General features: G+C 37.6%; 1 protein-coding gene across 3 annotated transcripts in view; it reads right to left on the bottom strand.

The window, feature by feature from the left end:
- The window catches only part of TRAPPC9 (trafficking protein particle complex subunit 9), a 420270-nt gene that overhangs the window by 375721 nt on the left and 31388 nt on the right, over positions 1 to 13161 (bottom strand). For all 3 annotated transcript variants that reach the window (XM_067558312.1, XM_067558311.1, XM_067558313.1), the window contains exons 6-8: positions 7950 to 8071; positions 5211 to 5336; positions 671 to 887 (exon numbers count right to left, since the gene is read on the bottom strand). In XM_067558312.1, the coding sequence (XP_067414413.1) occupies positions 671 to 887; positions 5211 to 5336; positions 7950 to 8071 (465 nt within the window). The remainder of the gene's footprint in view (positions 1 to 670; positions 888 to 5210; positions 5337 to 7949; positions 8072 to 13161) is intronic.

Raw genomic sequence — 13161 nt, forward strand, 5'->3', positions numbered from 1 at the left:
ATCAAGCCCACATTTCTGCAGTTTACTCAAAAGAATGTCATGTGGGACTGTCACAAGTCTTGCTAAATTCCCCTTATATCACGTCCACTGCATTCCCCCATCCACCAAACCAGTTACCTTGCTAAAGAAGGAAATCAAGCTGGTTTGACATGATTAGTAAATCCATGCTGCCTGCTAATGATCACTCTTTCATCATCCAGATATTTGCAGACTGAATGTTTTATACAATGCTCCAGTAGCTTCCCAGGTATCGAGGTCAGGATGACTGGTCTATATTCCCCAGCTCCTCCTTTTTTCCCCTTTTTAAAAATAGACACTATGTTAGCCCTTCTCCCGTCTTCCAGGACCTCTCCTGTCATCCATGAGTTTGCAAACAACAGTCAGTAGCTCCAAGATTTCTTCAGTTAATTCCTCATTTCTAAAACACTTTATTTAAGAGATTTAAGTATAGCTTGGTTGGCTACAGGCATTCCTAGATATGATCAGAATTTCACATTTGTTGAATAAAGACAGCAGCCTATTAACAAAGATAATGATGCTTCTTTCTTTTGCACTAGTTGCTGTCGTCAGATTGAAATGGGTGCGGATGGAGAAGTTGTTTTATTTGATTCTTATACACAACTTAATTATAGTAAGGCAGGAACCAGCAGTCTGATCTACAGAAACTTACCTTTGCTGAAGTCCTTCGGATCCAAAGACAGACTGTAACCAGGAAGTGTTTCCAAAAGCAGTTTGTAGCATGCCCGCCAACCAGGCTCCGATATGCTAGGTGCCACACATTGCATTGCTGCTACACGCTTGAAGAAAGCAGACTTTCGGTGAAATCCAATACGTTCATACAGCTCAGAGAGAATGCTGTAACGCTGGATTTTTTCTTCTTCAGAAAGCTGAAACGTAAAAGGGAAGAGAAAAGACTATGAAGTACTTTTTACTATGCTAAAATGTTAAAAATATAACAACTGGAAAATACATAGAAAAGATATCAAAGACAATGAAAGAGCCAAATAGATCCCAATGATCTTGTGTAAAATAAGCAAACAAGCAAATAATCTCTGGTCCTGACACTGGAAGCAAGTTTCTATATCTGTTCGGATGCCCGTGTTCTGAATTTTATACCAAGTCTTTACACTATGACCTGCATTTTCTAGCCCATTTATATATTCTCTGCACTTCGTGTGACCTAGAAGTTAAAGCACTGAACTGGGACTTAGGAGACCTAGGTTTTATTCCTAGCGCTAAAAGTCATTTGTCCCTCTGTGCCTCAGTTTCCCCACCTGTAAAATGGGGATAATGATACTCATCTCCTTTGTAAAGCTTTGAGACCTATGGATGAAAAGCTCTATGTAAGAGCTAAGTATTATTATCATCATATTAAAAGATGATGTAAGTTGCACTTAAGAATTCAATAAACTATTTATAAGTGAAATTTTAATACAGCATTTTGTCATCTCAAAGGAATGCAAATGACAATGAAAAATACCCTGATCTGATTGAAAATAAAGGGAATTTTAGCTAGAGAGAACGTAGTTGCCCAAATTAGAATTTGACTAGGAAATCAGGGTTAATGCTCTTAACTTTGTGAAAAAATGTAAAGATAGCCTTGTAAAAAAACACCTTAGCCCTGAAATGAATAAACCATACAGTTATCAGCCACTATCAAATGGACATGTCAGTTATAATGCCCACAGGTAAAACATTTTTGTCTTAAGTCTCATCTGAAAGACAAATCCTCCATTAGCATGTTGTTCCTTAGTGTTATCCAAAGAGGTCGATTTCACCGCAAACTCAGGAGCAGGGGCATACCACCTACTGAATTACAAATATCTTTTATTGAATTCTTCTGGGGATTCCTCACAGGTCTCCCTAAACAAGTATTGCTTTGCCCAACCCCCTTACTTTATGAAATGTGATAGGATCACAGCGTATGGAATTATGACTACACGCCATGCACTGCCTACGACTACTACATTACTGCTATAATGTTCCCAGTTACAATACAACTTCAGTTGACCAAGCCCATTAATACAGTATTTGCCTTTTTTCTTTTTCTGCCTATTCCCATCTATAATCACCACTTCCTTTCTTGTCAGGAAACCAGAGAAGTTATTGGCTTTAAAGCCACCAGTAATACTGCTCTAGTACCATGGTTTTCAAACTGTGGATTGGGACCCCACAGTGGGTCATGAACCCGTTTTAATGGGGTCGCCAGGGATGGCATTAGACTTGCTGGGGCCCCTGGCTGAAGCCCAAGCCCACCACCCGGGACTGAAGCCGAAGACCCAGGACTTCAGTCCTGGGCAGCGCGGCTCCAGCTTCAGCCCTAGGTGGCAGGGCTCAAGTTACTGACTCTACACTCAGGACTGAAGCCCTCAGTCATTGGCTTTGGTCCCCGCTCCTGGGGCATGTAGTAAATTTTGTTGTCCGAAAGGGATTTCAGTGCAATGAAGCTTGAGAACTGCTGCTCTAATGTGTTTTTGTATGAAGGACTTGTTTGAATTTAACTATATGTTGGATCAATCTTCTGTTGCACAGTAGCTTTACTGTCCAAAGGGACTTTCTATCAGACTAAAACTGTGTTTTCTCTGGACCTTTTTTGTTTTTTTTTTTTTTTTTTTTTTTTTTTGGGGGGGGGGGGGGGCGGTGTTTGCGCGCTAGGTTGACGTTTATCATTACTATTGGTCATTAATAAAAAACTGATGCAGCCTTTCAAATTAGAATTATAAGGACTATTGGTCAGTAACAGCTCAAACCTTCTCTAAGCCACTGTTAGCACTACATTGTATTTAAGGTTTCTCATTTCAGGTTTTAAACATATAAATATCAACAACACACTCCAATACGAAAAATGAAATCAGTGTTTATCCAGAAAAACACCAGAAATGGTTACTTGTATTTAAGGGCTTGTCTACAAGAGCAGTAATGCAGATTAAGGGAGTGTGATTTCTAAAGCACACTAATGTGTTGAGCATTAATTGGTCTATGTAGACCTTGCTGGTGTGCACAAAAGATTCTCGAATGTGCTTTAATGTAGTGCTGTTTGAAACAGTGTTATGTTAAAGCACACTTAGGAACATTACAACATTACTCACTACACTATATACCACTGTAAGGAGTAATGTAATATTATATACTTTACTCATAGTACATACAAAAAGAAAGCCCTGAAAACCCCCAATTTTTGGACATCTACACAAAACTCAAAAATTGCTTAAAAACAACCCCCCAAAATGAAACTGATAACCAAAAAAAACAGAAGCCCTAGTTATATTCATGCATGTGGAACTCTAAGGCCAAGAATACACATTTCCTACAGTCACTCACATTTACCATCTTTTAAATTTTAAACCTTTGTCAAAGACCAACAAATTCAGAAAACAGGAAGATAATCATCTGAGCTTAACTCTTCTTTCGTTTTATAAATGTCTAAGTATCATGTAAATATTAACCCTCATGCTTCTGGGCAAAAGCATACAGCCCACTGGGTCAGGAAGTCAATAGTGAAAAGCTTAGCTTGATAGGCATCAAATCCTACAAAAGAACTAACTATCAAAAACTACAAGATTTCTCTAGGTTAGGCAGCTGCTGCATTTTGGTATGATGTCTCATCTAAGCTCACTATTTCTCTCTTGTTTAACTGTAAAGTATATACTGAAGTAAGTTAACTACAGAAAAGTATCTTGTTTTGGAAAAGTCAGAGGCTGTTAGACAATATTTCAGTTCTGTAATGTCCTAGTAACAAGCAATAACATTACTGACACCTAGTGCATAATATATAGCTTTGGCACACAACCCATTAAACAAGAATTTAAATCACTGACAACTATCATACAAAAATGTATGTTTGATAACTTTAAAGGTATGAAAGCAACTTCGCTGAAAAAAGTCACTAATATGAAAAGGACAAAACTAGTTTTTAAGTGACTCTTGCTCCATGATTGAGAATATCTAAAGGCAAAGAGTATAGGAGTACAGTGAGAAACATCTGTCACTACCTGTCCCTTCCTGGGCACACACCTTATTCAATATCAGTGTCTCTGGGTCACCAGTACAGCCTTTCTACACTGCTAATCTTCTTCTAAGGACACGTGCCTGTAAATATCAAGTGATCTTGGCTGCTTTTCCTAACTATTTTGAGGACCCTGCAGATCTTTTCAAAGCCTACCAACTGACTACACCTCCAACTTTTGGATTTAGAGTTTTGTTAAGAACCTTTGTTTACCCCAAATAAACAACGCAACTAAAACAACATTCAGTAACCTTCCTACGTCTTACTCTAATTGGAACACCTAAGTTTTTAGAGCCCAGCAGTGCTTCCTCTCCTCAGAGGAGCCAACCAAAAAACCTTCTCTCCCTCTCCCCAATGAGCATTCTGACAGCAAATTGGCCACTGCTGACACGAAAAGCAAAAATGATGCTGCACTTTGACTTCTGACCCTATTGCCTCCCCTAGTAATAGAAATTCATCTAGCCAGCTGTCCCGCAGGAGAGGGTTATACATCCCTTCTGCAGGTGACAGTTGAGTGAAGTGATCATCGCCATTATGCCCAATCTGTTAAGGATGTGTTTTCTACATATGACTGCAGGCCAGAAGTGCTACTGTGAATCATTTCACAAGTTCCAGGACATACACATAGAATAATTTCTCTGTCCAGTGTCACATTGTCTGAGCTGACAAATTGTCCAATTAAAGCTCATCATAAGACCCTCACCACAGGAGAGACTTTACATGAATGTTATGTGATATATTTTTATATTGGGCTTTGAGTCTGGTTTTCAGTGTCTTGAATTTCTTTTTTTGAAACAATAAAATATACTGTACTATTGATATAATTTTCATACGTTATAGATCACATAACAGACGCAGTTAAGAAATAACAGGTATGATATGACTGGTAATGTGGCCAATTTTCTCTAGCATAACTTTCCAATAAGATCTTTGACAGCAGGGCACCCCTAAGACACATTTATTCTTCACTTGAAGAGCATCACCAAGGAAACCATAAGTCTCATACACCAACCCTTCACATTTTAGATGGAGTTGTTAATGTCTCTAACATGCTTTGAGATCATGGTATGTAAGATGCTAAAGAGGTGTAAAGCATTAGTTTCAAGACAGAATAGCAAAACAAGTTTCCTAAATGCAAGAATCTTTCACTCAATGATTTTTCTTTCTCAGTTTTAAAAAAAAAATAATTGGATTATACACTCACCTGTCGAAGGTTGATATAAACTGCATTCTGAAGAAACTCAGAAGCTTCCATGCTTCTTTTCTGTATTGCCAGGACTCTCACTGCCTTCACACAGGCTTCCAACTCAATCACTCCAGCATTTTTATACTTGAAAAGAGGAAACAAAAATAATTAAAATGTTTTAATATAAAAGCATGCCTTTCTTCCTCAGGCTTGAAAAATGCTTCTGTACATGCAACTCATCAACACACATTTCATTATTCTCACTTCACTAAAATCCATACAATTACCTCTGAAAACTAATGATTACATTGTTTAATTAAAAACTTATGATGCATGCTAATTAACAAGAGTAAAAAATTGACAATCATCCATTAAAAAGGTATGAACCAAAACTACATTTGTCCACCTTCCTCACCCAACTTTGTTATTAAATAATTTGAGACTGAAAGCAGAATTTTCATTTCAGAACTCAAATGAGAGAGAAGTTCAGAATATTTTCACAATGTTGCAAATTACATTTGTATACACTTGTTGGCAGAATAACTGGCATATAAGCAAAACTATCAGTACATACAATTGATATTAAAATGTTCCTTTTACAACTAAGTCATCTTAAAACACTGTACCAAGACTTTATATTGTGCCTCTTTAAAATACTTGATTACAAAGAACCTAAAATTGTGTAACAGTGGCCCAGGAGGAAAATTTAATCATCTTATTTTTGTTAATTTTAATTATCAAAGACAAAATAGTTAATAAAAAGTGAACTAACTACACTATATATTCTGATTTTTTCCAAACTGATTTTATAACTAATGATCTACGTTTCAGAAAACTTCCTAGATGTATCCCCAAATTTACAAAACTAAGCTGTATATATACACAGTATACCTGTTTGAACTTTGGCAAATGATAATGGGCAAATTTCTAGACAAGTGCCCCGCTGACTAATTATTCTACCAAACAACACTGTCAACAGCTATAAAAGAAATGGCTTCAATACTTTGTCAATTGGATACTGAACACTATATTCAACTACTATTATTAGAAAGGAGGAAGGGATATGAATTTGAAATGGAAAATACCACTCAGAATGAAGGTATATAAAAGCCTCACACTCACTCTAGTGGCCCTTTGCTGCAGGACAGTTACAACAAAGCAGGGCAGATGCTTCAATACATATAGAAATGGGAACCACAAGAATGAAAGTGCAGAATCAGAGGGAGAATGCTATGAAGGTTTACTAAGAATCACAAAGAGGGTACTCAAAACAGGATAGCAGGTGCTGCTACCTCTGTAATAGGACTGTAAGTCATTCTGCCTATAGCTAATTAAAAGGTAGAATAAGGATTCAGAGGTAGGTTTATCTTGGACATTTTAAGATGCAAACGTTCCTTAAGTAGCCATAGAGCAGTCCTTTCAGACATATTACTTGCCTTAGTTACTGTATGACATGTACTGTGGATAATGGATGTTTTATATTGAAAATGAGGGCCTTATTTTAAGTCTGACTCTTTAACCACTACTTTAAAAACCATGCCTTCCTTCTTCACAAATACCTTACAGTTGTGTTAAGTTTACATACCAGGCAGAATTCACCCTTGAAAGTACTACTAAAGTCAGCTTTATCTGATGTTTCTCAACAACTGCCATGAATAATTTCATTACTTCGCAGTGTAATTTTAACTACCTGTATATAAATTTTCTTTGTTTGGAGATTCTACCTTCACTGCAATCATGACATTAAAACCCACGGGATTTTTTAACTCATTTTCAGAACATTGCAAAGTAAATGTTTTGAAGCTTAAGGGAGGGGAAGATGGAAGTTTGCAAAATATTAAAATACAGCTAGGCATGTTATGTAAAACAATTAAATTTATCTGTAATACAGATGAAGATACCCTGTTACTCTGATACAAAAGGGAATTTATAATACAAAGGATTTTTTTTTTTGGGTCTAAACAGAAGTTTACACTTTATCACCAGATGTTCTGAAGAGGCAGCCTAGACACAGAAATTTGGAAAGAGGGTCCAGTATGGCTCATTACTCTAAAATGAGTAATTTTTCAGTTCTACATTTAAGGATCAGCCAAAAGAATGATTGCCTTTCCTATTTCTTCAGTCTCCTTTCTCTCTAATGAGGCTATGTTCTAAATATTAGACTCAAGGAAAGATACCATTACTTGTAAATCCTTCAATAAACTCTCAAGACACCTCTCAATTAGAGATTGCTCCAGCATGCACACAGTGTGTTCATATTTAGCTTACACAGTAAAGTGTCAATGATGGAATTGTACATATGTTTATTCAAAAATATAACTGTACCCCCCAATTAACAGAGAACTTCCCCCAAATAATTGGCATTTATAAAAGTACTTTATGTTCATACAGCCCTCTAAAAACATACACTAATTAATCTACAGACCTACAGGCACAAGTGGGTACAATACATAGTACAACTCAACAGAACACCATAGTTTGAGATATAGCCCTTGAAGTGTGAAGGCTTATCTAGCATTCTGAGATGACCAGATCCCCTATCAGAGAACAGTACTCTATGTGCTTTACTATTATAATTTACTCATGTTTTCTTACAACAGTATTCTATCTTACACAAATGAAAAAAATGTGCCAACATTTATATGTAATTCATAAGGGAGGTGATCTTTAACACCAACTAAAAATGTATTAAAAGTACTGATCCATGCATGAAACTGATGCATGTATGGAAATTTCTCATAATGCACATAAGGTTACCTTGCTGTAGTAAGAAATGGCCTCTTTATATTTATCTATGATGTCTTCAGGGCTAAGGCAATTCTTGGCACGTCCTATTTCAGCACTGGTATCTGCATTTATACCATTTGAAGTGAGGGCACCTACAGTGGAGCACAGTAAGGAATGAGCAGGAAGTTTCTATTTAAAATTAAACATATCTAATATGTTAGAATACAAAATACGTTTCAGTGAATTGTACATAATGAATACATAAAGAAGCCATGTCCTGGCTGAGTGACAAGTGATTGTATAATATTATGCCTTACTAAAATGAACTAAAATTGAATTCACCCAAAAAAGGCAAATTGGAGATGTAACTATTCAGTTATTAAATAACATTAAATATATGAATTTATGGTCTTCTAATCCCACTTGGATGTTCAGACTTCGTTTAAAAAAATTAGATTTTACTTCAAGAATTAAATCACCATAGCTCATTCTAAATTATATCATTTTAACTTTGAGAAGTCTTCCATTTGTATAATTTATGTTTTAATTTTATTTATTCATACTCTTAAAAGTCATTTGCACAGAACAATTTTACACAACAGATTTCATGAATTCTTTCCGTCAGAATAACCATCAAAACACCCCCAATTCCTTTAAAAGGAACTTTTTTCCTATTCCCAACCTCAGAAAAGTATAGAAAAACAATTAAGTCTTGCAACACATCCTAATGGCATCAAATCTGAGCCTGTCATTCCAAGGATACAGGAAGCAAGTTCACATGTTGAGAACTCCCTAACTAAGCACATCTTGCAACCAGCTACCTCCAACTCTTTGGCCTCCTTCCAGCCTTGTTTATTCACTCCCTTCTGTCATCCCCCTTGGCTTCATCTCTTTCCCAAAATAAAAAATTAAAATAAACTTCTTCTTTGACAAAATCTCTTAAAGTAATGAAACTTGTGCCCCTGACCACCCATATCCCTTTGCTTGTATGTTTATCCTTTTCCATTTGTCTTTTTAAGTTGCAAGCTCTTCCAGGAAAGGGACCACATATCCCATGGTTTAGAGTCAAGCACAATAGGGCCCAAATCCTGTTTGGGTCCTTAGAAGGCTCCTGCTTTGCTAAGAGTTCAAAGAAGCTCTTTCTATTATTCAGAATAAACTATGGACCTTAATAATGAAATTATCATCATTACAACTGGAGTATTAAGCAATTGTCAAAGTTTGTATTTTAGAAGTTGTACAATAAAATTCTGTTGTACTTAAAGATACAAATCCAGTTAGCATGTGTTTATAACATTATTTTGATTTTTCATGCAGCATGAGAGCAGTCAGATAATACTACATATAGAGGAACAAATAGCTCTGGGGAGCTTTATATATGTTTTACAGCTAGAAGTCCATCTATTCAAAATGTCAATCTATGTAGAAGTCAGTGATAAGAAGTGATACAGATTTACTATTTTGAAGGTCAAAGAAAGCTGAAACAAAATTTCTGTGACATCCTTTTCAACAGGATGTATTCACAGTTGTCAGTTCAGAAAACAGAATTATTACTTCTTTATATAAATTTGTATGATAAATCATAAGTACAACATAACCATTGAATAATCAACAACGAACCCCAGGCATTAGGGCTCTTAAAATTTAACAGTAAACTAAATTTTGGTTCCAATAATTTTATCGGCATAATATGAAAAAACAAAAATCAAGTATTTTTCAAGTCAAACATTGCATAATAAAACAGTAATAAATGGAACAGCCTAAAACCAGAAGAAAATTTTATCAAACAAACTGCAATGGGAAACAGAACCTCACACAAAGTCCAGCATATAGTCTCAATGTGAAATCATCTTGAACAAATAAATTGTGTTTACAATAAATTGTTCAGAATTCTGAAGATCTAATATAATGATGGCAGTTCATTCCCAGGTAAAATAATTATCTTTATGGCTACACATTGTACACATCATTTATGTTTCATTTCTGAAATACTATCCTCCATGTAATAACTCCTCCACCATTAAGAGACAATACAGGATCTATGTATGTTTCATACTGGATTTTATTGCATACGAGTATGATTCATTTTGTTAAGATATCAATATTCACAGACCTACACCCCAACTTATTCTACCATAAAATATCAAAATATTGTGGAATACTGAAGGGATGTGTCTCGTAGGAGAACAATTTTGATACAGATAATTGGGGCTCGAAAAATCCATTCAGTGAGAGACAGAAGTTTTCCCTAATGAATGGGGAAGATCTAAACTATCAATTTTAGAACAATTTTATCTTTATTAAGGTTGCAAAGATTATATTCACTCACATTTGAAAGATAAGTGATACAGTTTCAACTTTCTGAATCTGTAGGCAGACAGATTCAGTATTGTTGTTGCTGCTAAAAGCTTTCCCAAACAGCAGCAGAGTAAAATTAAGATGACCATTTGTTTTCTCTAAAACGCTTCAGATACCTGTGGACAGAAGCAAGGTTGCCTGGGAGCATGTCAGTTTCATGCTGCTACCCAGGAAAGGTACCGGAAATAGATCCTGGTGTTATTCAAACAGCAGATTCTCCCCAGAATAGATGCTGGGAGAGAAATAAGAAGAGAAACCTTTTTCTTCCTCTCCCCCCTTTTTTGCAAATGCCAAAAAGATAGAGTTAGTAGAGTGTAGGCCTTCCTGGAACCCTATGCATAACAGAGCAGGTCTTGGCAATATTGTAACACACAAGTAAGCGCATCCCTGACCGGAGAGAATGGTACAAAAACATCCACAGTTCTCAAGTTACTGTGTAAACAAATTCCCAAGAGACTGTACAGGAATACACTGACCCCCCGTAAGATAAAGACGGGATGACAGGATAATGGATGAGGATGTTTTGTTCAAATTAGAAGGTATAAGGGTGATAACTAACAACATCAGGAATGTAATAGGTAACTTGTTTGTATCAATGTATAAAAGGAGAAGTCATAGAAGGGTCTTCTTTGCATCGGCCGAGGGGACAGCATCCTGTTATGATGACTGAACCTTCACCTTGTCCCAGCATACCTCTGTTAGTGTCCCTGAGACCGGATGGACAAGGCACTAGTACACTCCTTTGCTGAAAATAAACCTGGTCAACCTCCTTTGCCACAAAACTGAACCTGTGGTCTTTCTTTATGAATAATGCTGAGGTCTGCTGAATCAACATGTTGCACCCTCAGATAATGCAGCTAACCCAGCTCCAAGGAGCGCAGCACTGACAGATATAAAAACTCTGCGGCACCAACCAGCACTCCGCAGCACTAACAACATGGAGAATAGCCACAAGGACCTGGAGTGTGAGAAGACTTCTTCCTCCCTTCCAGTGAATAAAAACCTGGGGCACAATTAGTAGAATTCCTAGCACCCTGTCCTTTATTAGCTACCAGAGATGGTAGGACTGGACTTCTCACTAGGGACCTCACTGGTGGAGATCCATCACTGTTACCTTTCATATCTACTTCTGACTAACTGGCTCATGCTCCAGCTAATAAATGGCTTATATTTTTTAATCTTAGTATCAGACAGTGTGGATGTCATGTATCACTAATTTAAGGCAGGAGTTCTTGAAATAAAATGGATTCTTTATGCAGGCATAAGAAAGAGCAATTACAACTATAAACTAGTAATCTGAATCATCATACACACTAAAAATTCAACTAGCAAAGAACAGATACATTAGCAGTTAGATATTTACACTGCCATATAATCCTTCTTTGTCCTGTAGAATACTCTGCATAGTATATAAGGACATTTTGGGGAATTATAGACCAGTTAGCTTAACTGCAGTACCCAGAAACATAATGGAGCAAATAAACAATGAATTTGTAAGCACCTAGAGGAAAATAACGTAATAAGTAACAGTCATCATGGATTTGTCAAGAACAAATCAGGTCAAACCAACTTAATATCCTTCATTGACAGGGTAACAAGCCTTGTGGATAGCAGGGAAGCAGTAGATCATAGAATCATAGAGTTGGAAGGGACCTCAGGAGGTCATCTAGTCCAACCCCCTGCTCAAAGCAGGATTAACCTCAACTAAATCATCCTAGCGAGGGTTTTGTCAAGCCACAGCTTAAAAACCTCTAAAGATGGAGATTCCACCACCTCCCTAGGTAACCCATTCCAGTGCTTCACCACCCTCCTAGTGAAAAACTTTTTCCTAATGTCCAACCTAGGACCTCCTGCCCCTGCAACTTGAGACCGTTGCTCCTTGTTCTGTCATCTACCACCACTGAGAACAGCCTAGCTCCATCCTCCCTGGAACCCCCTTTCAGGTAGTTAAAGGCTGCTATCAAATCCCCCCTCATTCTTCTCTTCTGCAGGCTAAACAAGCCTAGTTCCCTCAGCCTCTCCTCATACGACTTGTGCCCCAGCCCCCTAATAATTTTTGTTGCCCTCCGCTGCACTCTCTCCAACTTCTCCACATCCTTTTTGTAGTGGGGGGCCCAAAACTGGACACAATACTCCAAAAGCCGCCTCACCAATGCCGAATAGAGGGGAATAATCACTTCCCACGATCTGCTGGCAATGCTCCTACTAATGCAGTCCAATATGCTATTAGCCTTCACGGCAACCAGGGCACACTGCTGGCTCATATCCAGCTTCTTATCCACTGTTACCCCCAGGTCCTTTTCTGCAGAGCTGCTGCCCAGCTCGTCGGTCCCCAGTCTGTAGCTGTGTATGGGATTCTTCCGTCCAAAGTGCAGGACTCTGCACTTGTCCTGTTAAACCTCATCAAATTTCTTTTGGCCCAATACTCCAATTTGTTTAGGTCCTTCTGTATCCTATCCCTACCTTCCAGGGTATCTACCACTCCCCCCAGCTTAGTGTCATCTGCAAACGTGTTGAGGGTGCAATCTACCCCATCCTCCAGATCATTAATAAAGATGTTGAACAAAACCAGCCCCAGGACCGACCCCTGGGGCACTCTGCTTGTGACCGGTTGCCAGCTAGACATGGAGCCATTGATCACTACTTGTTGAGCCCTATGCTCTAGCCAGTTCTCTATCCATTTTATAGTCCATTCATCCATCCCATACTTCTTTAACTTGCTGATAAGAATACCATGAGAGACCATATTAAAAGCTTTGCTAAAGTCAAGGTATACCACGTCCACTGCTTTCCCCATATCCACAGAGCCAGTCACCTCTTCACAAAAAGCAATCAGGTTGGTGAGGCATGACTTTCCCTTGGTGAATCCATGTTGACTGTTCCT

This window comes from Emydura macquarii, unplaced genomic scaffold (assembly GCF_026122565.2).
Source record: "Emydura macquarii macquarii isolate MOO-44397 ecotype Brisbane River unplaced genomic scaffold, CSIRO-AGI_Emac_v2 contig_1947, whole genome shotgun sequence".
In the NCBI taxonomy this organism is placed as follows: domain Eukaryota; kingdom Metazoa; phylum Chordata; order Testudines; family Chelidae; genus Emydura; species Emydura macquarii.